Below are 23,957 nucleotides of genomic sequence, written 5' to 3'. Positions count from 1 at the left end.
GATTCTATTTACCATCTTGAAGTTTGCAATAAAAAAATCTCAAGAACTCTGTTTAATTAAGACGTCTACACCTAGGAATCAGAAGTAATTTCTGCAAGCACAAATCTTGATCTTGAATCATTACCGAGACTGTTCAATGAGGACAGGTTACCCAACCTTGACCTGAAGGATAATGTGAAGCATTGAAACCTTGAGCATGAGACTGCTGGGACCATGCACCAGTGTCATTCTCCCTTGCACAGGACTCAGAGATCCGCAGAATCCTGAGAGGCACGGGGGAAGACGTCAGATGCTACATTCATTGAGTTCACGCATTGAGATGGGGCTGAGACAAGAGCCGACCCTGTAAATGGAATTGGTTCTGAAGCCAGAAGCAAAGAGGCACTGAGGATGTCAGTCAACGGTCTGGAATGGTCATCTGGAGAGATGAGTTCAAATCGATGGGGATTTTGTATTCACCTGAAATATGAGACTTGCCTCAATAATGTCAGCACCAACAATGTCATATTAAATAAAAGTTCATTGTCATCTGGCTGTACAAGTACAACCCGAGGAAAGAGAGTTCTCCGGTCCATATAACCATATAACCACTTACAGCACAGAACAGGCCAGTTCGGCCCTACTAGTCCATGCCGTAACAAATCCCCACCCTCCTAGACCCACTGACCAGCAGGTCCTCAGTGCAAAATATGCAGACACACAACCGGACGTGACGTACGTACAGACAAGAAATGCAAGTACTCATCTAGACCAATAAATAAACATTGTTTCATGAATATGAGAGTCTCAGATGGAGAGTGTGAGCAGTTCCTTTGGTCGTTCACCATCCTCACTGCCCGTGGGAAGAAGCTGTTCCTCAGCCTGGTGGTGCTGGCTCTGATCCTCCTGGATCTCTTCCCCAACGGGAGCAGCTGGAAGATGCTGTGCGGGGTGGAAGGGGTCCTCAATGATTTTGCGCTACCCTCTTCAGACATTGATCCCGGTCCATCTTTCACGGTCAGCAGGAGGAGAGTGAGAGCGTCAGGATCGCCCGTGTGGCAGTAAGCCCATGAGAAGTTCGGAGGGGTTTAGCCAGCTGGTGTTTTGGGAGTTGAAGAATGTAATGATGTAATGATGTGTCTGGTGAATAATAAAAGTCGACTTCATGCTGTGCTGAAAGAAATGAGCGAATATATTCTTTATTTATTTGTAGCTGTGTTTAATTTGCACCCTCTTAAGACAATGATCCCAGTAGAACACGTTGATGGCGGGGGTGAGGGGGGAGAGGAAGACACCAATGATGGTATCACTCTGATGGTCCTATGGATTGTCGCCGTTGCGCCTTCCTGACAAGTGAGGAGATGTTGAGTGTCCATGATAGGTCACTAGTGAAGTGAACTCCAAGGAACTTGGCGCTCTCCACGACAGAGTTGTTGATGTGTAGTGGAGGGTGGTCATTCCTGGTCCTCCTGCAGTCCTCGATCATCTTCACCCTGTCCACATTGAGACTCGGGTTGTTCCTCTCACACCAGATCACGAGATTTTCCCCCTCTTCTCTGCCGTGCGGCTTGTCGTTGTCGCTGGTGAGGCCAACGGCTCTTGTCTCATCATCCACGAACTTGTTGACGCTGTTGGAGCTGGATCTGGTGATGCAGTCGTGGGTCAGCCGCGTGAATCTCATCTAGTGCTCACTGACGTTCTCAGGGGAAGGGCCCTGTAACTGTTGTCTGAGAGAGCCAGGAAACCCCAGCTAATTTCAGGAGTTTGAAGTGCCGATAAACGCCAGCGATGCCCACATTACTTAGAGAGATAAAGGTCTTCACTGCACATTCAGTTCAGATCCAGAGGATACCTGATCACAGACCAGAGGATAACAAGACAGGAGAAGGAGGAGGAAATTTGAGTGAACTGTACAACTCTGGTGTTGATGGACAAGCAGAGGTTCTCGAGCTTTTTCTTTCAACTCACATCCCACTTTAAGTAATCTCTCTGCCATCGGTGCTCTGTGATCAGTAAGGGGTGTGGGTGGGAAGGGAAGGTTGAGAATCAATGCTCTAGACCCAACTGTTACTGAAATATTTTGCTTGAGAAAAATTTCCTTTGGAGTTCTGAAACCGTGCACATAACGAGTCAATGAGGGAGGATTAAGGCAGTGGTTTTCAACCTTTTTCTTTCCACCCACATCCCACCTTAAGCAATCCCTTACTAATCACAGAGTACCCATAGCATTGCGATGACTTAAAGTGGGATGTGAGTGGAAGAAAAAGGTTGAGAACCACTGAACGATATGAAGAAATGTTGGATTGCAGAATGTTACTCTCAAGGCCAGCCAACATGAAAATGTCAAGAGCAAGAGCTCCTCAAATGTATTGTGCAGTCTGGAAAGGAGAGCGTCTTCCCCAACCTTCACGTTGCTATTCAGATAATGCTAAGTATCGCGTTTCCATCGCCAGGTGTGATACATTACTCAGCAAGTTAAGCCAACTGGAATACTTTGGTATTTGGGAGCCTACGCGGGTCCAGGCAGATTCTACGATCTTGCTCCGCTGAGTACAGAAAGAGAAGAATTGGACCGTGATCGCGTTGTAGACCAATTTGCAACAGAGAAAGCTAGGAATGTGCAGTTATAATTTTCATAATTTGCTAATTAATAGATTGATGAACTAGACATATTTTTGAGCTTAAATTATAGTAAAATTATTCTAAAATATGGATGCCAGATGTTTGGACAGGGGTGCAATTTTAGTGTTTGTCATGGGCGCTATTTTCTGTGGATATGCCCCCTGCCCTTGGGTGACAAAAACCGCACACAAACCCCCTCCCCCACCACCACCATCGAGAACACCTATGGGGAGTGCTGCTATCAGAGAGCAGCAGCGACCATCAAGGATCCGCCCCACCCGGCACACGCTCTGTTCTCGCTGCCGCCGTCAGGAAAGAAGTGCAGGTGCCACAAGACTCGCACCCACCAGGTTCAGGAACAGCTGTTCCCCCTCCACCGTCAGACTTCTCAATGACAAACTCAGTCAGGGACTCGTTTAAGACTCTTACTTTAGCATTTTAATGATTTTTCTTCTCTCTGTATTGCACAGTCAGTTTGTTTACATTTCTTTATTTGTTTACACGTGTACGGTGAGCACAGTTTTTTATTTTGCTCTGCCAATCTTATTTTATTCTGCCTAGCCTGCAGGAAAAAGAATCTCAGGGTTGTATGTGATGTCACATATGTACTCTGACAATAGATCTGAAATCTGAGTCTTGGCAGCACCCAGAACAAATGCAGTGTAAGCTCTGCCACGGAGAAGTGGAGGAGTGGGTTGATGAACGTTTGGGGTGGTGGTGCAGGGGGGTGGGGGGAGGCTTCCTGAATTAATTACTTGATATTGCTTCTCCTCAGCCTAACGGCTACCTTGGCAAGTGTTGGAGCCGCCAGTATCCCCAGTGCTGGCCTTGTTACCATGCTTCTGATTCTGACTGCGGTTGGGCTGCCAACACAGGACATCAGCCTCCTGATCGCTGTCGACTGGCTCCTGTGAGTAGGGCCAAGGGAGGGAACGGGGGTGGGGGGGAGGTTCTGGAGGGTGTGGGAGAGTCCGGGTGGGAGGGAGGGGCTGGGGAGGGGTGAACAGGGGGGTCTGGAGGGTGGGGGAGGGAGGGGCTGGGGGAGTGAACAAGGGTCTGGAGGCTGTGGAAGAGTTTGGGTGGGAGGGAGGGACTGGAGGGGGTGAACAGGGGGTTCTGGGGATTTGAAAGATTGCATTTGGGAAACAGCCATACTAACCAACAGTGAGAGGGGGCCACGTAGCCAATGGGAGTCAGCTGTACTGACCAACAGTGAAAAGGGTCCCTGTAGCCAATGGGAGTCAACTGTATTGACCAACAGTGATGGGTCCCTGTAGCCAATGGGAAGTGGCCTGTACTGACCAGCAGAGAGTGGAATCCCCATGGTCAATGGGAGACGGCCTGTACTGACCAGCAGTGAGAAGGGTCCCTGTAGCCCATTGGGAGACAGCCATTGATCATCAATGAGAGGTCCAGGCAAGGTCGTGTGCATGTAAGTTAGGCCCAATCTGCTGAGCACTTGCCTGGCTTTTGTGTCAGGAAGTGCTTATTCAGCTGTTCTTCCCTTTTCCAATGCCTATGCACCTCCCGAATGCCCAGGCTCTCCCACCCCCTCCTGTTCTTCAACAGCAGCTCTTTGTATTGGCAGAGATCGAATGAGAACTTCGATAAATGTGATTGGCGACTCCTTTGGTGCAGGAATAGTGCACCATCTCTCCAAACTTGAACTGGCGGCTATCGACGCCCAGCACACAGACCAGAGTGACGTGGAAATGACCAAAATCCGACCTTCACTCGACAACCAACAGATCTACAAGATGGAAATCAAAGCTTCGCTTCCCTATGTGGAATATAACTCGATACCAATGGATGATTATGAAGTAATGTCTCCAGTTTGACCGACTTTCTACCATGTGTGGTGCTCAATAGCCTGTGCCTGTCCACTCCCTACAATCTAACGGCTGGTCTCTCAAACTCAAACTAGTGCCGCACGGTTGGGATAGCAGTTAGTGGAGAACACGGTTCCAGCACCAGCGATCGGGGTTTGAATCTGGCACTATCTGTAAGGAGTTTGCACGTTCTCCGGTTTCCTCTCACCTTCCAAATTGAATGGGGATTTTAGATCAATTGGTTGCAATTGGACAGCATGGGCTCATGGGCTGGAAGGGCCTTTTACCAAGTTGTATGTCTAAATTAAAAAAGTTAAATTAAAACACCAAGATGCTTTACAAGCAATGAAACAGTTTTGCACTACTTGTAATTTAGGAATCTCAATGAAATTTTAAAAAACTTTTTGATCTGTTGACCTCATGTACAGTAAAATAAAAACCTGGTTTCAAGCTACCAGCCAAAAAATCGAGGAAAATTAATTTTTAAAAATTAAAATAATTAAGAAAAAAATAATAGGTAAAATGTGTATGTTCAAAATTGTTCTCTGAAGGAACACATAAATCTTTGGTGAAGATGGGAGCAAATATTCAGCCGGCAGGAGCCTTCGTTGGGTTTTGCTTGAGGCAGCTGTTTGAATAAAGTTGTGTGAAACAGCAATGGTGTCGCCCAGGATGAAGAGCTGGTTGATGCCGTTCACTATTGGGGTGACTTTCTTAAAGGGTCTCCTTATGCCTGCTTAGTAAGAGTCGCCGCGGTCAGAGGCTTTGATGCACCATCAATAATCACAAAAGGCTGGAGTTGTGAAACTGACGGGCTTTTATTAACTATAGATTAGAACAGCCGTCAACCTCATTGACTGATGAAGGCAGAGCGGAATGGGGAGAACGCAAAGGGCTATGGGTAAGATTGGTCTTGGGAGGCGTGTACAGCAGCCATTCATAGTGTAACACAGGCTTCATCTGTAAACTTGGGGGGGGGGGTTGTAATGTTATTGTTTATCTTTCGGGCGGCTCCGTGGAGGGGGAGGAACCTGCAGATGCAGCGACGGTTAAAGAATGTAACTGAAATAAAGTATATATTCATGCAAGTGAAGTTTGTTCAGTGTAAGTACAGTGTTGTATTTTTGTCTTTTAAACTTAATGCATGTGTATTAGTTAGGCCTTGTAAGAGTAAGTCTCAAGCAACTGGAAAATACACTTCTCCAGCATCCACCAATCCCCATAGGTATCGGACACTGCGGGTTTTACTGTAACTAACAGCTGCTTGTACTAACACCTCATTGCAGATCACCGGCAGCAAGGACCAAGGTTCAGAGGAAGATGACCAAGACCTGGAAGCGATGGATGAACCAGAAGAACTGAAGAAAAGTGAAGAAACTCTGGCCAACTGTGACATGGAGAAGGGAGAAGATGTGAAGAGAGAAGATAAATGATGGTTCTCCATAAGATTATTTTAAGCCATTTCCCCTTTTTCCCCTTTTAAGGCAGAAACAGAAGGAATCCCATAGTTAGAGATCGAGGCCCCATCCTCGAGTCCAGTCATCCCTTCCCATGTCGATGGCACGGTTAGTGAGATGGTTTCCCCAAACTGACCCGTTTCAGGGTAGTGTCAATTCTCCACCTTTCACCATGGCCATGGAATCTCCAGGGATTAAAGAGTAATCTCCCGGCTGCTGGCCAGACCACCTAGGAGTGAAAGACCGGAATCATTATAAAATTTATTTTTCAAATTTACCCCAAGAACCCCACTTGGGTAAGATGGTGGATTGAGGTCATATGACTTGAAGTAGGGATGATCCCGATTGGATATTCAGGAGCCAACTAGCTTTCTGGTTGGCTATAGATGCTGGTGTAGGAAAGAGCTTTCACACAACCAATGGTGAATGGGTTGGGGGGGGGGGGTCATGTGACACTGACTCCCACGAGAGTAGGGTTTTAACAGATCCAAAAAGAAATCAATGTGAAATAGCATAAAGATACTCGTGTCATGTATTGTGTAAGGTTCACAAGGCAAGGGAACAGAAGCAGGCAACTAGGCCCATTGAGTCTGTTCTGTAAATCTACACCAAGTTACTCTACACTTGTTCCAATTTCCAGCCTTTTCCCCATATCACTTGGTGGCCTCACTAATGAGATACTTGTCTATTTCTTGTTTAAATACTCCCAGTGATCTGGCTTGATGATCATTGTTTAGGACTGGGTTCTGCTTTAGATTTCGTTCTTACAGTTTGCCCAATTGGTTTTAAAATTCTGGCACCTCCAGTCAGATGGTTCAACCCAGTGACTCTCTTACCGCCCTCTCATGGGGTGAAACATGAAAGTCAGCAGATGCTGTGAATTGTAGTAAAAATACCGCTCACCTGCAGGTCCCTGTGAATGGGTGGAAATCGTTGGCACACGCTGAAGGTCAAGAACACACAGTAAATGCTGGAGGAACTCAGCCGGTCTCGCAGCATCCATAGGAGGTAAGGATGTATTACTGATGTTTCAGGCCTGAGCCCTTCTTCAAGGTAGAAACAATGAAGGGGAGAGAGAGATCTTCTTCCTCCTGCCACCTCCCCCCCCACCCCAGTTCTGTCTCTGTCTGTCTGTCACTCTCTCTCTCTCTTCCCTTTTCCCTCTGTCTCCTTTCACAGAGCCAAAATCAATTCTCCCCTCTCCTCTCCTCATATCCAATTAACATCATTTGTTGGTCTGAACTCCATCCCCGGCCATTCTTCAGTCTTTATCCTGACGCCTTCCTGTTCTTTGCTTATACCTTGAAGTAGGGCTTAGGCCCGAAACATCAGTAATATATCCTTACCTTCTATGGGCGCTGTGAAACGTCGGTGATATATCTTTCCCTTCTATTGGACACTGCGAGACCAGCTGGATTCCTCCAATGTCTCTGAGTGTTTTTTAAACCCTCTGATGGAGAACAGTGAGCAGTCAGTGATGAACTGGGAACAATTGGAGACAAACCCTACCCCAGTGATTCTCACACTTTTTCTTTCCCCTCACATCCCACTTTTAAGTAATTCCATCAATGCTCTGTGATGAGTAAGGGGTTGCTTAAGGTGGGATGTGGGTGGGAAGGGAAGGTTGAGAATCACTGCTCTAGACCCAATTATTACTGAAATATTTTGCTTGAGAAAAATTGTCTTTGGCCCATTTCCTTTGGAGTTCTGAAACCATGCACATAACGAGTCAATTAGGGACAATTAATACAGTGGTTTTCATACATTTTCTTTCCACTCACCTTAAGTAACCCCTTACTCATCACAGAGCACTGATGGCACAGGGAACACTTAAAGTGGGATGTGAGTGGAAAGAAAAAGGTGGAGAACCACTGGTCTATCAGAAGATGCAGGCAATGGGAGGTCACCAGGTGAGTGCATGGAAAGGCTTGTGAGGAGGTTAGGAGGTCAGAACAAGGATGAGTTTAGAGGGGGAGGACACGACCTTGATGGAGTCATCACCAGATGTTGAACTTGGGACAGTTGGACTGAGGGGTTTACAGGGCACCAGGAGGCACAGCCAGGTTCCACCGTTGGAAAGGACCAAGAGCATGAAGGCGGACTCAGTCGTGGCCCAGCCTGGGTGAAGTACGTGCACCCACCTCACTCACCTTAAATCAAGTGTGAGCTAATTCTCTACTCGCCCAATATGTCAGCCATGGTTCGAATGGCAGAGCAGACCTGATGGGCCGAATGGCCTAATCCTGTCCTGTGTATTATGGTCTTTTTTTTTTAAATTTTTTATTTTTCACACTATAAACCACATTGACTAAGATACATACATTTTCCTTTTCAAATATATACAGTGTCATTTTCTCCCCCCCTCCCTCCTCCCATCCCACCCTCTCTACCTCCCCCCCATTCATTTAAAGTACAAAATCTAAGACACATTAAACCAGTCAAACATTGTTGTCATTCAATAAAAATAAACAAGAAATTCCACTGAGTCAATTCTTTTCATTTCCTCTCCTTTCGTTAATTTAGGTAGTGAATGTCCCCGGTAGGTTTTCGCTATTATGTTTCATGTAAGGCTCCCATATTTGTTCAAATATTTCAATATTATTTCTTAAACTATATGTTATTTTTTCTAATGGAATACATTTATTCATTTCTATATACCATTGTATTTTCAAATTATCTTCCAATTTCCAGGTTGACATAATACATTTTTTTGCTACGGCTAGGGCTATCTTAACAAATCTTTTTTGTGCACCATCCAAATCAAGTCCAAATTCTTTATTTTTTATGTTACTTAGGAGGAAGATCTCTGGGTTTTTTGGTATATTGTTTTCTGTAATTTTATTTAATATCTGGTTTAGATCTTCCCAAAATTTTTCTACTTTCTCACATGTCCAGATTGCATGAATTGTTGTTCCCATTTCTTTTTTACAACGAAAACATCTGTCAGATACTGTTGGGTCCCATTTATTTAACTTTTGAGGTGTAATGTATAGCCTGTGTATCCAGTTATATTGTATCATACGTAACCTCGTATTTATTGTTTTTCTCATCGTTCCAGAGCATAACTTCTCCCATGTTTCCTTCTTTATCTTTATATTTAAATCTTGTTCCCATTTTTGTTTAGTTTTACCATTTGTTTCCTCATTCTCCTTTTCTTGCAGTTTAATATACATATTTGTTATAAATCCTTTGATTGTCATTGTATCTGTAATCACATATTCAAAGTTACTTCCCTCTGGTAATCTCAGACTACTTCCTAATTTGTCCTTCAAGTAGGATCTCAATTGGTAATATGCCAACACTGTATCTTGATTTTATTATATTTATCCTTCATTTGTTCAAAGGATAATAATCTATTTCCTGAAAAACAATTTTCTATTTTTTTGATCCCTTTTTTCTCCCATTCTCTAAAGGAAAGGTTATCTATTGTAAAAGGGAGTAACTGATTTTGCGTCATTATTAGTTTTGGTAATTGGTAATTTGTTTTATTCCTTTCTACATTAATCTTCTTCCAAATATTGAGCAGATGATGTAATACTGGAGAACTCCTACGTTGTACCAATTTTTCATCCCATTTATATAATATGTGTTCAGGTATCTTTTCCCCTATTTTATCTAGTTCTAATCTAGTCCAATCTGGCTTTTCCCTTGTTTGATAAAAATCTGATAGGTATCTTAATTGTGCGGCTCTATAATAATTTTTAAAGTTTGGCAATTATAATTGTTTATACCATTCTGTTAATTTATCTAGTGCTATCCTCGGTTTCCCCCCTTTCCATAAAAATTTCCTTATTATTTTCTTTAACTCCTTGAAGAATTTCTCTGTCAAGTGTATTGGCAATGCCTGAAATAGGTATAGTATCCTTGGGAAAATGTTTATTTTAATACAGTTTATCCTTAAATCTTTCCAATGCTCTAAATCGCCCTGTAATTTTTTCATTAGTGGATAATAATTGAGTTTATATAGATGGCCGAGATTTTTATTTATTTGTATACCTAGGTATCTTATTGCTTGCATTTGCCATCTGAATGGTGATTCCTTCTTAAATTTTGAGAAATCCGCATTATTCATTGGCATTGCTTCACTTTTATTTACGTTAATCTTGTAACCTGACACTTCTCCATATTCCTTCAATTTCTTATATAATTATTTTATTGATAGTTCTGGTTCTGTTAAGTATACTATAACATCATCCGCAAATAGACTGATTTTATATTCCTTATCTTTTATTTTTATCCCTTTTATATTATTTTCTGTTCTTATCAATTCTGCTAGTGGTTCTATAGATAACGCGAACAATAAGGGTGATAGTGGGCATCCCTGCCTTGTTGATCTGCTTAAATTAAATTGCTTTGATATATATCCATTTACTGTCATTTTCGCCAATGGCCCCTTATATAATGCTTTAATCCAATTAATATACTTCTCTGGTAAACTGAATTTTTGCAATATTTTGAATAAATAATTCCATTCTACTCTGTCAAAGGCCTTCTCTGCGTCTAAAGCAACTGCTACTGTTGGTGCTTTACTCCCTTCTACTGCATGAATTAAGTTAATAAATTTACAAATATTGTCTGTTGTCCGTCTTTTTTTAATAAATCCAGTTTGGTCTAGATTTACCATTTTAGGTACATAATCTGCTAATCTGTTTGCTAATAGTTTAGCTATTATCTTATAATCTGTGTTAAGTAATGATATTGGTCTATATGACGCTGGTGCAAGTGGATTTTTCCCTTGCTTTGGTATTACTGTAATTATTGCTATTTTACATGAATCTGGTAAGCTTTGTGTTTTGTCAATCTGGTTGATTACTTCCAGGAGGGGAGGAATTAATAAATCTTTAAATGTTTTATAGAATTCTATTGGGAATCCATCCTCTCCTGGTGTTTTATTATTTGGTAGTTTTTTTTATTATCTCTTGTATTTCTATTATTTCAAATGGTTCTGTAAATTTATTTTGTTCCTCTATTTGTAATTTTGGTAGTTCAATTTTAGTTAAAAATTCATCTATTTTGCCTTCTTTCCCTTCGTTTTCAGTTTGGTATAATTGTTCATAGAATTCTCTAAAGTTTTCATTAATCTCCGTTGAATTATATGTGATTTGTTTGTCTTTTTTCCTTGATGCCAATACCATTTTCTTAGCTTGTTCTGTCTTAAGTTGCCATGCTAGAATTTTATGCGTTTTTCCCCTAGTTCATAATATTTCTGTTTTGTTTTAATTATATTCTTCTCCACCTTATATGTTTGTAGTGTTTCATATTTTATTTTTTTATCTGCCAATTCTCTCCTTTTAGTTTTGTCTTCCTTCATTGCTAATTCTTTTTCTATATTTACTATTTCCCTTTCCAACTGCTCTGTTTCCTGAATGTAGTCCTTCTTCATCTTGGTTACATAACTTATTATTTGCCCTCTGATGAACGCTTTCATTGCGTCCCATAGTATAAACTTATCTTTCACTGATTCTGTATTTATTTCAAAGTACATTTTAATTTGTCTTTCAATGAATTCTCTAAAATCCTGCCTTTTAAGTAGCATGGAGTTTAATCTCCATCTATACATTCTTGGAGGGATGTCCTCTAACTCTATTGTCAATATCAAGGGTGAATGGTCCGATAATATTCTTGCTTTATATTCTGTTTTTCTTACTCTATTTTGCATACGAGCTGATAACAGAAATAGGTTTATTCTTGAGTATGTTTTATGTCTACCCGAATAATATGAATATTCCTTTTCCTTTGGATGTTGTTTCCTCCATATATCCAAAAGTTGCATTTCTTGCATCGATTTAATTATAAATTTGGTTACTTTGTTCCTTCTGTTAATTTTTTTCCCAGTTTTATCCTTATTTGAATCCAAATTGAGGTTGAAATCCCCTCCTATTAATATGTTCCCTTCCATATCTGCTATCTTCAAAAAAATATCTTGCATAAACTTTTGATCTTCTTCATTAGGTGAATATACATTTAGTAGATTCCAAAACTCCAAATATATCTTACATTTTATCATTACATATCTCCCTGCTGGATCTATTATTTCCTCTTCTATTTTAATTGGTATATTTTTACTGATTAATATAGCTACTCCTCTTGCTTTTGAATTATACGACGCTGCTGTTACATGTCCTACCCAATCTCTCTTTAATTTCTTGTTTCTTGTTAAATGTGTTTCTTGCACAAATGCTATATCAATTTTTTCTTTTTTCAGTAAATTTAGTAGTTTCTTCCTTTTGATTTGGTTATGTATTCCGTTAATATTTAAAGTCATATAGTTCAACGTAGCCATTCCATACTTTGTTTTTCTTCCCTTTCCGTTTCTCCATCATCACCTTTCCTTCTTATCCATTTCTGCTTTCTTGTTTTGAACACTTTATAAGACAACATTTCTAAAACATCAAACATTTTCCTTATTTTCCTACTTAAAACTTCTTTAACCCCATTCTCCCCTCCCCCTCCTGAGTTTCCCTTTATCCCTTGCCGGGCAACCACATCTCCCCTCTCCATTTGGATTTGCGAATTCACTCGCGAGCATCAACTGATTTTGCAGTGACCGTAACTCCTCCCCACCCAGCCCCCCCCGGAAAAGATTTCAATTTTCATATATAACAAAGGTCACTCTTTTAATTCCCTCCTTATTCCCTCTATTCCCTTTCATTCCCTTATTAATTCTTATCTATACTCTATATATTTTCCTCTAAATATGGATACACTCATGTATACACATATATACATACACACACACACATATATATATATATATATATATATATATATATACCCATATACACACATACATATAGTTCATGGTCATTTTTACTCTCATTACATGTCTTCATCTCTCTGCTTGTTTTGTAGTTGTTCTGCAAATTTTCGTGCTTCCTCTGGATCCGAGAATAGTCTGTTTTGTTGCCCTGGAATAACTATTTTAAGTACCGCTGGGTACTTTAACATAAATTTACATCCTTTTTTCCATAAGATCGTTTTTGCTGTATTGAACTCCTTCCTCTTCTTCAGGAGTTCAAAACTTATGTCTGGATAGAAAAAAAATTTTTGACCTTTGTATTCCAGTGGCTTTTTGTCTTCTCTTATTTTCTTCATTGCTTTCTCCAATATATTTTCTCTTGTTGTATATCTTAAAAATTTTACTAAAATGGATCTTGGTTTTTGCTGCGGTTGTGGTTTAGGGGCTAATGTTCTATGTGCCCTCTCTATTTCCATTTCTTCCTGTAATTCTGGTCTTCCTAGGACCCTGGGGATCCAATCTTTTATAAATTCTCTCATATTCTTGCCTTCTTCATCTTCCTTAAGGCCCACTATCTTTATATTATTTCTTCTATTATAGTTTTCCATTATATCTATCTTCTGAGCTAACAGCTCATGTGCCTCTTTAACTTTTTTATTAGATTCTTCTAATTTCTCTTTTAAGTCCTCTACTTCCATTTCTACGATTATTTCTCGTTCTTCCACATTATCCACTCTTTTTCCTATCTCTGACATGACCATTTCTATTTTATTCATTTTTTCTTCTGCACTCTTAATTCTTCTTTTTATCTCATTAAATTCTTGTAATTGCCATTCTTTCACTGATTCCATATATTCTTTAAGATATATCCATTGTCTTGCTTTTCTCTTCTTCTTCCATTTCTTTCTGTTCTTCTTCTTCTTCTTCCTCTGGGTTGACCATCTGTTGTTTCCTTGTTTTCTTTTTACCTTCTTTTTTCTTGTTGTCATTATTGTCTGTGCTCTGCACCTGTTTTTGTGCTGCAGGTGTCTCTCTCAGCTGTAGAGATCGACTCCGCAGCTGTTCCCCCCTCCCATCAGTGTGGTTTTTTTCATGCGCATGCGCGGTTGCGCACTTTTACTTGGCTCTGCGAGCCATTTTTGTAGTCCCGAGACTGGGACATCCACTGACCTGAGGGAGCGGGCTTCTCTCTCCGCGGCGGGCCTCCTCGAACATGTAAGGCCTTCACCACCTTCTTCCGACGTTCTTTCATCTTCTCTTCTTCCCGTTGTTTTCGACTTTTCTCTCTTCGCTGCCATTTTCTTCTCACCTTTATTTTTACTTTGTTTTAATTTTTACTCTTGTACCTTTGTGTTTTGTGCGTTTTTTTTTTCAACTTTTCCGGAGGGCTGGAATTCCCTGACCGGCCACTACTCCATCACGTGACTCCTCTGTCTTATGGTCTTATAACCCAAACCCACTGGAGGCAGAACCACATGGTCCGTTAGGCAAATGGAAGAGTGGTTGGACAACATCTTTTGTTGTGATGTCAGTTGGAAAGCTGTCCTGCTCTGCGGCTCTCCGCGTTGGAATGTGTGGCACTTGGGTTCATGTCAACTCCTTCTCCAACAAATTTAATGTAAATAAGTGTGATATCACATGTAATGTATTTGATCGTGTCGTGGGCGTGTGGCCAGTCTAAGGAGCACCTTGAATAAACCAGACCCAACTTTTAGAGTTCATAGTGTTTCCTGCATTTTACTCTCAGTGTCAGTACACACACACATTGTGGACCCACAAAAATACGGTGTGGCTTGTACTGTTACAGCACCAGTGACCGGGGGTCCAATCCTGGCACTGCCTCTGAGGAGTTTGGACGTTCTCCCCGTGACCGTGTAGGTTTCCTCCAGGTGCTCCGGTTTTCTCCCACCCTTCAAAACATACCGGGGGTTGTAGGTCAATCGGGTGTAATTGGGCGACATGGGCTGGTGGGCCGAAAGGGCTTGTTACCGTGCTGTGAGTCTACATTTAAAATACAGACCGGCAATGAGGAGCGATGAGGGAAAAATCAAAGTTGTTGTTCGTCAGAAGCAACAGGACTTGAACTTCAACTCAAAGTGACTGGGTGATGTTCCATCAATAATCACAGAAGATTGGAGTTGTAAAACTCTTGAGGCTTTTATTAAATAAAGACTGGAACGACTGTCTACCTCATTGACTGATTGGAGCAAGGAGAAAGGGGGAGCATGCAAGGGGCTACGGATAGGATCAGTCTCAGGAGGCAGCAGCCAACCATGGCACCACAGTGGTTTCCCACAGTGAGAGATTGCTGTACCCATTGAAGAAGGAGTGGTCCAAGAAGGCAGACGTGGGGGTGAACGATCTCCTACCCATGGGAGAAGTTGATGGGGCGATGAAGAGATTGTAGGTTCACCCTGGTCCAGCAGCACTGGAGACTTTACAGTGATGCCAGTGCTCGCATGGAGGGTGTGATTAAACTGGCCATGTTCTTGAGGTTGGCTCCTGCAGGGACAAGGGACCTGACAGATGAGCATAACCTCAAGATTCAGGGTAGTCGATTTAGGGCGGAGATGAGGAGGAACTGTTTTTCCCAGAGGGCGGTGAATCTATGGAATTCGCTACCCATTGAAGCAGTGGAGGTGACCTCAGTAAGTACATTTAAGACAAGGTTGGATAGATTTTTATATAGTTGGGGTATTAAGGGATATGGGGAAAAGGCAGGTAGGGGGAGATGAGCCCATCATCTGGTCAGCCATGATCTCATTGAATGGGGCGAATGGCGGGGTGAGTCACGTGATGGAGTAGTGGCCGGACGGTGAACTCCAGCCCTCTCCAGAAAAGTCGGTAAAAACAAAAGAAAACACAAAGGCACAGAAATAAAAGTTACAGAAAAGTGAGTATAAAGGTGGAAAGAAGATGGCGACAAAAAAAGAAAAATCGAAAGCAACGGTAAGAAGAGAGGAAGAGAAGACAAAGGAGGAAAAAGGTGAAGGCCTTACCTGTCCGAAGAGGCCCGCTGCGGAGAGAGAAACCCGCTCCCTCAGGTCGGTAAATAATGGACTACAAAAATGGCTCGCAGAGCCGAGTAAAAGTGCGCAACCGCGCATGCGCGATACTTCGCGCATGCGCGATGCGAATGATAAAATACACACCGACAGGAGGGGGGACCAGCTGGGGAGTCGATCTCCACAGCCGGCAACGACAGCTGCAGAACACCTGCAGCAAGAAGAGACCACAGAAGACAATAGAAACAAGAAAGAAGAGGAGGAAAGGGCAACAAAGAAACAACAGATGGCCAACCCAGAGGAAGAAGAAGAGGAAGAATACAGTGAAATAGAAGAAGAAAAGAAAGGCAAAGTAAAGGATATACTTGCTCTTATTAAAGGATACATGGAGTCATTTAAAGAATGGCAAACACAGGAATTTAAGGATTTAAGAAAAAGAATAAACAACACAGAAGAGAAAATAAATAAAATGGAGATGACCTTAACAGAAATGGGAAAGAAAATGGACAAGATGGAAGAGCGGGCAGTAGCAGCAGAAATGGAGGTAGAAGACTTAAAAAAGAAATTGGAGAAATCTAATAAAAAAACTAAAGAGACACAAGAACTACTAGCTCAAAAAATAGATACAATGGAAAACCATAACAGAAGAAATAACATAAAGATAGTGGGCCTTAAGGAAGATGAAGAAGGCAAGAATATGAGGGAGTTTATAAAAGAGTGGATCCCTAAGACCCTAGGATGTCCAGAACTACAGCAAGAAATGGAAATAGAAAGGGCACATAGAGTATTGGCCTCTAAACCACAACCACAACAAAAACCAAGATCTATTGTAGTAAAATTCCTAAGATATACTACAAGAGAAAAGGTACTGGAGAAGACAATGGAAAAAGTAAGAGAGGGCAACAAACCACTGGAGTATAAAGGGCAAAAAATCTTCATTTATCCAGATATAAGTTTTGAACTCCTAAAGAAGAGAAAAGAGTTCAATACAGCAAAGGCGATTTTATGGAAGAAAGGGTATAAATTTATACTAAAGCATCCAGCGGTATTGAAAATATTTATTCCAGGACAACAAAACAGACTATTCTCGGATCCAGAAGAAGCACGAAAATTTGCAGAACAATTACAAAAATAGACTGAGGGATGAAGACGGGTAACGAGAGTAAAAATGATCACGATTGATATGTATGTGGGTAAAGACAAAAATAGACTGAGGGATGAAGACGGGTAATGAGAGTAAAAATGATCACGATTGATATGTATGTGGGTAAAGAGGTATAAGAGTGAATAGAGACAATGAGCATACATGAATGTATCTGTACTTAGAGGAAAATATAGATAGTATAGACAAGAATTAATAAGGGAAGGTAATGGAATAGAGAGAATAAGGAGGGAATTAAAAGAGTGACCTTTGTGACATATGAAAAGTGAAATCTTTTCTGGGGGAGGCGGGGAGGGGGGAAATAGCGGTCACTGCAAAATCAGTTGACGCTTGCGAGTGGATTCGCAAATCCAAATGGAGAGGGGAGATGTGGTTGTCCGACAAGGGATAAAGGACAACTCAGGAGGTGAAGGGGAGATTGGGGATAAATAAGATAGAAATAGGAGAATAAGGAAAATGTTGGATGTTGTAGGAATGTTGTCTTATAAAGAGTTGAAAATAAGAAAACAGAAATGGAAAAGGAGGAAAGGTAATGATGGAAAAACGGAAAGAGAAGATAAACAAAATATAAAAGGGCTACGCTGAACTATATGTCTTTAAATATTAATGGAATACATAACCAAATTAAAAGGAAGAAACTACTAAATTTAAATGAATAAATGTATTCCATTAGAAAAAATAACATATAGGTTAAAAAATAATATTGAAATATTCGAACAAGTATAGGAGCCTTACATTAAATACAATAGCGAAAACCTACTGGGGACAAACATTACCTAAGTTGATGGAAGGAGAAGGAAAGAAAAGAATGGACTCAGTAGAATTTCTGGTGTAATTTTGTTGAATGACAACATTGTCTGACTGGCTTAATGCAACCTAGATTGTATACCTAAAATGGATGAGGGGGGGGGTGGGGGGGGTGGTTTGGGAGGAAAGGGGGGGGAGAAAAAGTCACTGTATATGTGTGAAAAAGAAATAGTGTATATCATGGCTAATGTGATTTATGGTGTGAAAAATAAAAAATTTAAAAAAAAAAAGAAAAAAGAATGGGGCGAATGGCTGACTCCTGCTCCGGTTTCTTATTGAAGTATTTGGATATACAAAGTTTGATGTGAGAGTGCGTTTATTAAACGGGCACATGGTCAGAGCTGCAGTGTTCAGTAGGTGTTACTGGGGTGAATGGGACAGTGGCAACACAGTGTGGGGTCAGTGGGTCAGGAGAAGTTTCCCCTGATGTAACAAGCATGCCAGTTAAAGTAGAGCAGTGAGCCCACCTGTGTGGTCATGATGTCTGTGGATGGTCCTTGTAGGAACGGGGAATTAGATTCGGTGCAGTTGGGCATGGGAACAGGGAGGTAGATTCAGGGTAGCCCACTCCTGTTCAGGCTACTGACCCATGACTGTATCGAATTTGCAGATGATACAACAGTCGTTGGCCTCAACAGCAACGATGGGGCCACACTACGGCGAAGAGGTGAGGAATCTCGTGATGCGGAGCAAGAATAAGAGTCTCAACGTGAACACAAAGGAGATGATTGTGGACCAGGAACGACCATCCTCCGCTACACATCAAGATCTCTGTAGTGGAGAGAGTGGAGAGCATCAAGTTTTTTTGAGTTCATATCACTACAGGCCTACCGTGAACACAAGACATCTCCTCGCTTGTTGGGAAGGTGGAACAGCAACTGCACTTCCTGAGAAGACTGAAGCGGGCGAGGCTACCGGCCACCATCATGTCGACTTTCTACAGGAGCTCCATTGAGAGCGTCCTGGCCGACTGCGTCACAGGGCGGTACGGTTGCTGCAGAGAAATGGATCAGAGGTCAATCCGCAGGACCATAAGAGCGGCAGTGAATATCACTGGAGTCTCCCTCCTTCCATCGACGTGATCTACCAGGATAGTTGTCTGAAGAGGACGCTCAAAATCACTGAGGACCCCCTTCCACCCCCACACACAGCATCTTTCAGCTGCTCCCATCGGGGAAGAGATACAGGAGGATCCAAGCCAGCACCACCAGGCTGAGGGACATCCTCTTCCCACGGGCATGCAGATGCTGAATGACCAAAGGAACTGCTCCCAGTGACCCTCCGAGGGTCTCATAGTCATGAGACAATATTTATTTATTTGTCTAGATAAGTACTTGTCCTGCATGTGTATTGTGGGTCTGTATGCGTGCTACGTCTGGTTGTGTGTCTGCGTGTTTTGCACCAGGACCGGAGAACGCTGTTTCATCGGGTTGTACTTGTGCAATCAGATGACAAGGAACATGACTTGGTCCACAAGGGAACGGGCCGATAGCCGGAGTGGAGCATTTCTGTTTTGATGCCCTGTGATACCTTAACACACGAGCAAGGCGGAGGCTAGGTTTTATTCTGCAGGAGGTTAATTTATTAGTTTTCTTCATCCTGTTAAGTGCTCCCATCTGCCTAAGCAGAGATTAACCAAAACGTTCCCTGCCAAAAAAAAATCATGTCTGAAGACAAGTCCCCAGAGTGCCCTCACTTGGCTTGGAGAAGAACTATGTACATCTATAAAATATATAACAACATAAATTAAAAACATGACTACAATATTGCTTTGTGATCAGGCAGAGGGAGCGGTCAGTGTAATAGGAGGGTCACATGACATTGCTCAGAGAACCACCGCTAATTCGAACATTGAAACATCAAAATAGCAGCACTTGGATAAACTACAATCAGTTCATCATCACTTTGCAGTGTAAGGCCAGAGTCACATCATCAAGGAGCAAGGAAAAAAGAATTCATCTTATAATAGCTGCCATCTCAATATTTTAGTGCTCTAATTCTCCATTTATTAATAAATACAGGGAATAAAATGTCAGGAAACTGGGGAAACCCACAGCCCCTTTCAACAGGAGGCTCGTGTCTGATTTTTCATCTCCGGGTTCCTCAGCCGGTCCACCACTGGAGGTGTGGAGCATGGAGGCCGCGTGGAGTCGAGAGGCAGCGTCAGGGCGGAGGTGCGGTCAGGAGTCCCTGCAAGGGGAGGGGGTGTGATGGAGGAGCAGGTCCTGCCTCCACAGAGCTGTGGTTAGTGTTGGCTGTGGCAAGACCCTCCCCCACCCCATTTCTTCAGGGTTCGTTTTTGATGATTCCAGGACCACCAGCAGGGGGTTGGGAGACATGGATCTGGCCAGGGCCACCTGTCCGCATCTGATTCAGCTGCTTCACCGCGGCAACAGGCCAGCATTTCCTGACCCTACCTCTAAGGGCCCTTGGCGATGCAGAATCACTGGCGAGAGGCTTACCTCATGTGGGGAGGGACAGAAGGCGGGGTAGCAGAGCCGAGTCTGATGGACCGGAAAGGGTTAATTTCCAGGAGGGGCACGGAGAAGGAAGGCGAGCAGAGCTACCCCCAGGACTGCATGGCCTCTGCTCCGGAACAGAAGCAGGGACAAAGCACTGTCCGCATGCCCACACCCTTACCACATGTCACATCTGCAGGGCGGGTGGGGTTCTGATAGAATCCCCTCCTTCCCACACCATGTTCAGAGCGTGCGCCCTTTAAATTTAGACAGACGGGCCCTTTTAGCCGACGAGCCCATGCCACCCAATTGAACTACAACTCCTACCCCGGTACATTTTGAAGGGTGGGAGGAAACCAGAGCCCCCGGGGAAAACCCACAGGGACATGGAGAGAAGCTACAAACTCCATACAGGTGCTGTGATGGGGCTGTGTTAACTGCTAGGCCCCTTTGTTGGAAAGGCCAAAAGAAAACCCACATCAGTCCAAAGTGGCTTAGACAGGAGCACGGGGCAGTTGGGCATAGAGTCAACAAGTAAATAATTCTCAACACAACATCCAACCGGCTGCAATGACTGAGATTTCTGGTTTCCCTCCTCGCCAATCTTCGAAGGGATGTTTTGGAACACTTGGATCTCAATCCTCCCTCATCATCCCTCCAATGCGTCTCACGTCATTGATGCTTATGAGATCTAGTGAGGTTGAACTCTCATGAGAAACAATTTTTCCTTTTGCTCAAACCTGCAAGCTGGTTCATTCTTCCACATGCCCCGAATCTTCAACCCTTCATTGCGACGGTCATCATCTGCTTGTGTTGTGAGCGTAACGATCTCAATCGGAAATCCCCCTAAAATGGCCATTTCTTCTCAAAGATGATAAATATTCTACATCCTATGTACAATCTCACTTGGTGACCTGGGCCCAGAGAATGAACATGGCACATCTGCACTCCCAGCCACAGTGTCCAAAGAAGCAAAGTCTCCCTTCTCTCCTCACAAAGTGGACATCTTCATTTCCGAATCCACTTTCTTCTTCTGCTTTGCCATGATGGCTTCCAGTTCCGTTATATTCCGGTTTTCCTGTAAGAAATTTGACAACGGTGGGGGGTCAACTGGAAATGCCTTGGAGAGGTCGATAAAAAAACACTGAGCTGGTTCGGGTTTTACTTGGAACGTTACAGTTAAACAGGAGAGTCTGTAGATGCTGGGGTCCAGCGCAATACAGAAACGTGCTGGAGGAGCTCATCAGGTCAAGCAACATCCACAGTAAATAAAAGGCAGTCGACGTTTTGAGCCACGGCCTTTCGTCAGTCATGACTAGATTCAAACTTGAGGAAGTGGGGTGGGGGGGGGGGGGGTGGTGCTTGGGTCCTGTCATTGCTCTCCAGTTTGAGAAACTCTGAATATCTAAGGAGGGGCCTGGGATCAGTGTTTACAAACCTCCCCTCCCCCCCACCCTTGAATTAGAATTCTTGCTTCACATTTCTGCCCAGTGGTTTCTCAGAAGGGAGAAACCCTGATCGATGGCCCCCTTCTCCATCATTTCCATATACAGGCTGGAATTATTTTGTTCAGACTATCTGGGTTATTGCTAGAACATAGTTCCAGAAAGATAGGGTTGTAGAGAGAGCTTTTGGCATATTGGCCTACATGGATCAAAGTAATGAGTATAGGAGTTGGGATGTTAAAGTCATATAAGACATTGGTGAGGCCAAATTTGGAGCATTGTGTGCCGTTTTGGTCACCGAACTACAGGAAAGATATCAAGATAGAAAGAGTGCAGAGAAGATTGACTAGGATGTTGCCCGGACTTCAGGAACTGAGTTACAGGAAAAGGTTAAACACATTCGGACTTTATTCCCAGGAGTGTAGAAGAATGAGAGGTGATTTGATAGAGGTTTACAAAATTATGAGCGGTCTAGAGAGAGTTAATGAAAGTAGGCATTTTCCACTGAGGGTAGGTGAGATACAAACCAGAGGACATGGGTTAATGGTGAAAGGGGAAAATGCTTTGGAGGAACCTCTTCACACAGAGAGCAGTGGGAGTGTGGAATGAGCTCTCAGTTGAAATGGTGAATGCGGGATCATTTTTAACATTTAAGAAGAATTTGGACGTACATGGGTAGGGAGGGATATGGACTGGGTGGAGGTCAGTGGGACTAGGCATAAAAAGTTCAGCACAGACTAGAAGGGCCAAAGGGCCTGTTTCTATGCTGTAATAGTCTTTGCCACAATACAGACTCCCTTGGTTAAGCAGAGATGAGCTTACCTCGAGCAGTGACCTTTGGACCATAATCTGACTGTAGACCCTCGCCCCTTCCTCCGGACTCACTGATCTCAGTTCTTCCTTCTGAAGTGAGAAAAGTTGGCCTCCGGTCAGGATCCCGAGCGAGTTCACTGTTCTGGGGGAAGAGAAAGATAGCCATCGATCTGTTAACGTCCACTGAAGGTGTCCACCCCTCCCCACACTGAGCCCTGGAACCAAGTGACATTATGGTGAGACCAGATGGTTCCCATATCCTCTCCTCATTCCCCACCCCTGCTTTCCTAATGGGCTGTATGATCAATATTTGAATTCCGGTCTCTGAATCGTTCACCCAGGAGTTGAGTTACTGGTTAGTCCAGGCTAACCACTTCAGATGAAAGGGTTAATTGATCCAAGTTCAAGTTTGTTTATCATCTGATGGCACAAGTACCACAGCGTTCTCCAGTCCTCAGTGCAAAAGCACACAGACATACAACCAGATAAAACACACGTACAGTTGAGCAGTACACATATACTGAATATGTGCAGTACATAGATACAAATAAATAAATATTGTTTAATGAATAGTCGTCTTGGAGGGTGAGTGTGAGCAGTTCCTTCGGTTGTTCAGCGTCCTCACTGCCCGTGGGAAGAAGCGGTTCCTCAGCCTGGTGGTGCTGGCTCTGATCCTCCTGCATCTCTTCCCTGACGGAAGCTGCTGAAAAGGGGGTCCTCAATGATTTTGGCGCACCCTCTTAAGACAAAATTATGTAAATCTGTGGAATTTGTTGCCACAGACTGTTGTGGAGGCAGAGTCATTGGGTGTATCTAAAGCAAAGATTCATAGATTCTTGGTTAGCCAGGGGCAATCAAAGTTTTATAGGGAGAAAGCCAGGCAGTGGGGCTGAGTAGGGAAATGGACCAGCTCATGATTGAGCTGATGGTGGGGCAGACTCAGTGGCCTCCATGTCTTATTGGCCATCCTCATCATACATCTGACCAGGACGTTGGGAGAAGGTTATTGGAAGAAAGGGTTCAGCGACAGGCCCCAGGTGTGTGCTCTTTTGCAGGAAGGGTGGAATTCTGGGCTGTAACTTTGCGATGGTCCAATGAAACTGGTCGGGTCATTCCGAAGAAATATCTCTTCCCATAGATTGATGAGAACGTAGCCGGGATATAACCAGGAACGAGCAACGGGATGGAGGGACACAGGCAGAAGATGAAAGGCTCTCATCGGCCACTTCTCACTGCTTTGGAGAGACCCCATCTCTGTCCTCTCACATCTTGGGTTACTCCCAGCCCCAGGGCTGGGGGCTGGTTTTAAACATGACACTAGACTTGCAATAGAGGCCATTCAGCCCATTTACTGCTGGGCTGTTCTTATTTTTACACCCCAGCTTTTCAATTTTGCTCTGCTTTTTGAACGAGAGTTTTAAAGAGTTTTATTGCATTCATTTAAATTAAATTTAAGAGCAGTGAATACAGAACTGCCGACCGTTAAACCTGCTGCATTGTGTCATATGGTTATTTTGATAGGAAAATGAATTTTTGATGGCACAGGGAGTTTCCTGGTCTAAAAGGACTTGCGTTTCTCCTTTCTCAATGCCTTCAGGAATTCCAACCAAACGAATATTTTGTCTTCTGGAACGGTTCTA

General features: G+C 43.0%; 2 protein-coding genes across 2 annotated transcripts in view; one reads left to right on the top strand and one right to left on the bottom strand.

Moving 5' to 3' along the window:
- Positions 1-5,928, top strand: part of LOC138748592 (excitatory amino acid transporter 2-like) — a 29,094-nt gene extending 23,166 nt beyond the window's left edge. The window contains exons 8-10 of the mRNA XM_069909043.1: positions 3,377-3,511; positions 4,190-4,421; positions 5,717-5,928. Of these exons, the coding sequence (XP_069765144.1) occupies positions 3,377-3,511; positions 4,190-4,421; positions 5,717-5,863 (514 nt within the window). The 3' untranslated portion in view covers positions 5,864-5,928. The remainder of the gene's footprint in view (positions 1-3,376; positions 3,512-4,189; positions 4,422-5,716) is intronic.
- Positions 5,929-19,159: 13,231 nt separating this feature from the next.
- Positions 19,160-23,957, bottom strand: part of LOC138748052 (epidermal growth factor receptor kinase substrate 8-like protein 1) — a 50,141-nt gene continuing 45,343 nt past the window's right edge. The window contains 3 exon segments of the mRNA XM_069907748.1: positions 19,160-21,137; positions 22,327-22,459; positions 23,054-23,130. Of these exon segments, the coding sequence (XP_069763849.1) occupies positions 21,051-21,137; positions 22,327-22,459; positions 23,054-23,130 (297 nt within the window). The 3' untranslated portion in view covers positions 19,160-21,050.

This window comes from Narcine bancroftii, chromosome 13 (genome assembly GCF_036971445.1).
Source record: "Narcine bancroftii isolate sNarBan1 chromosome 13, sNarBan1.hap1, whole genome shotgun sequence".
NCBI lineage: Eukaryota > Metazoa > Chordata > Chondrichthyes > Torpediniformes > Narcinidae > Narcine > Narcine bancroftii.
The sequence above is the reverse complement of the archived record's forward strand: the minus strand, read 5'-3'. Positions and strand labels throughout refer to the sequence as shown.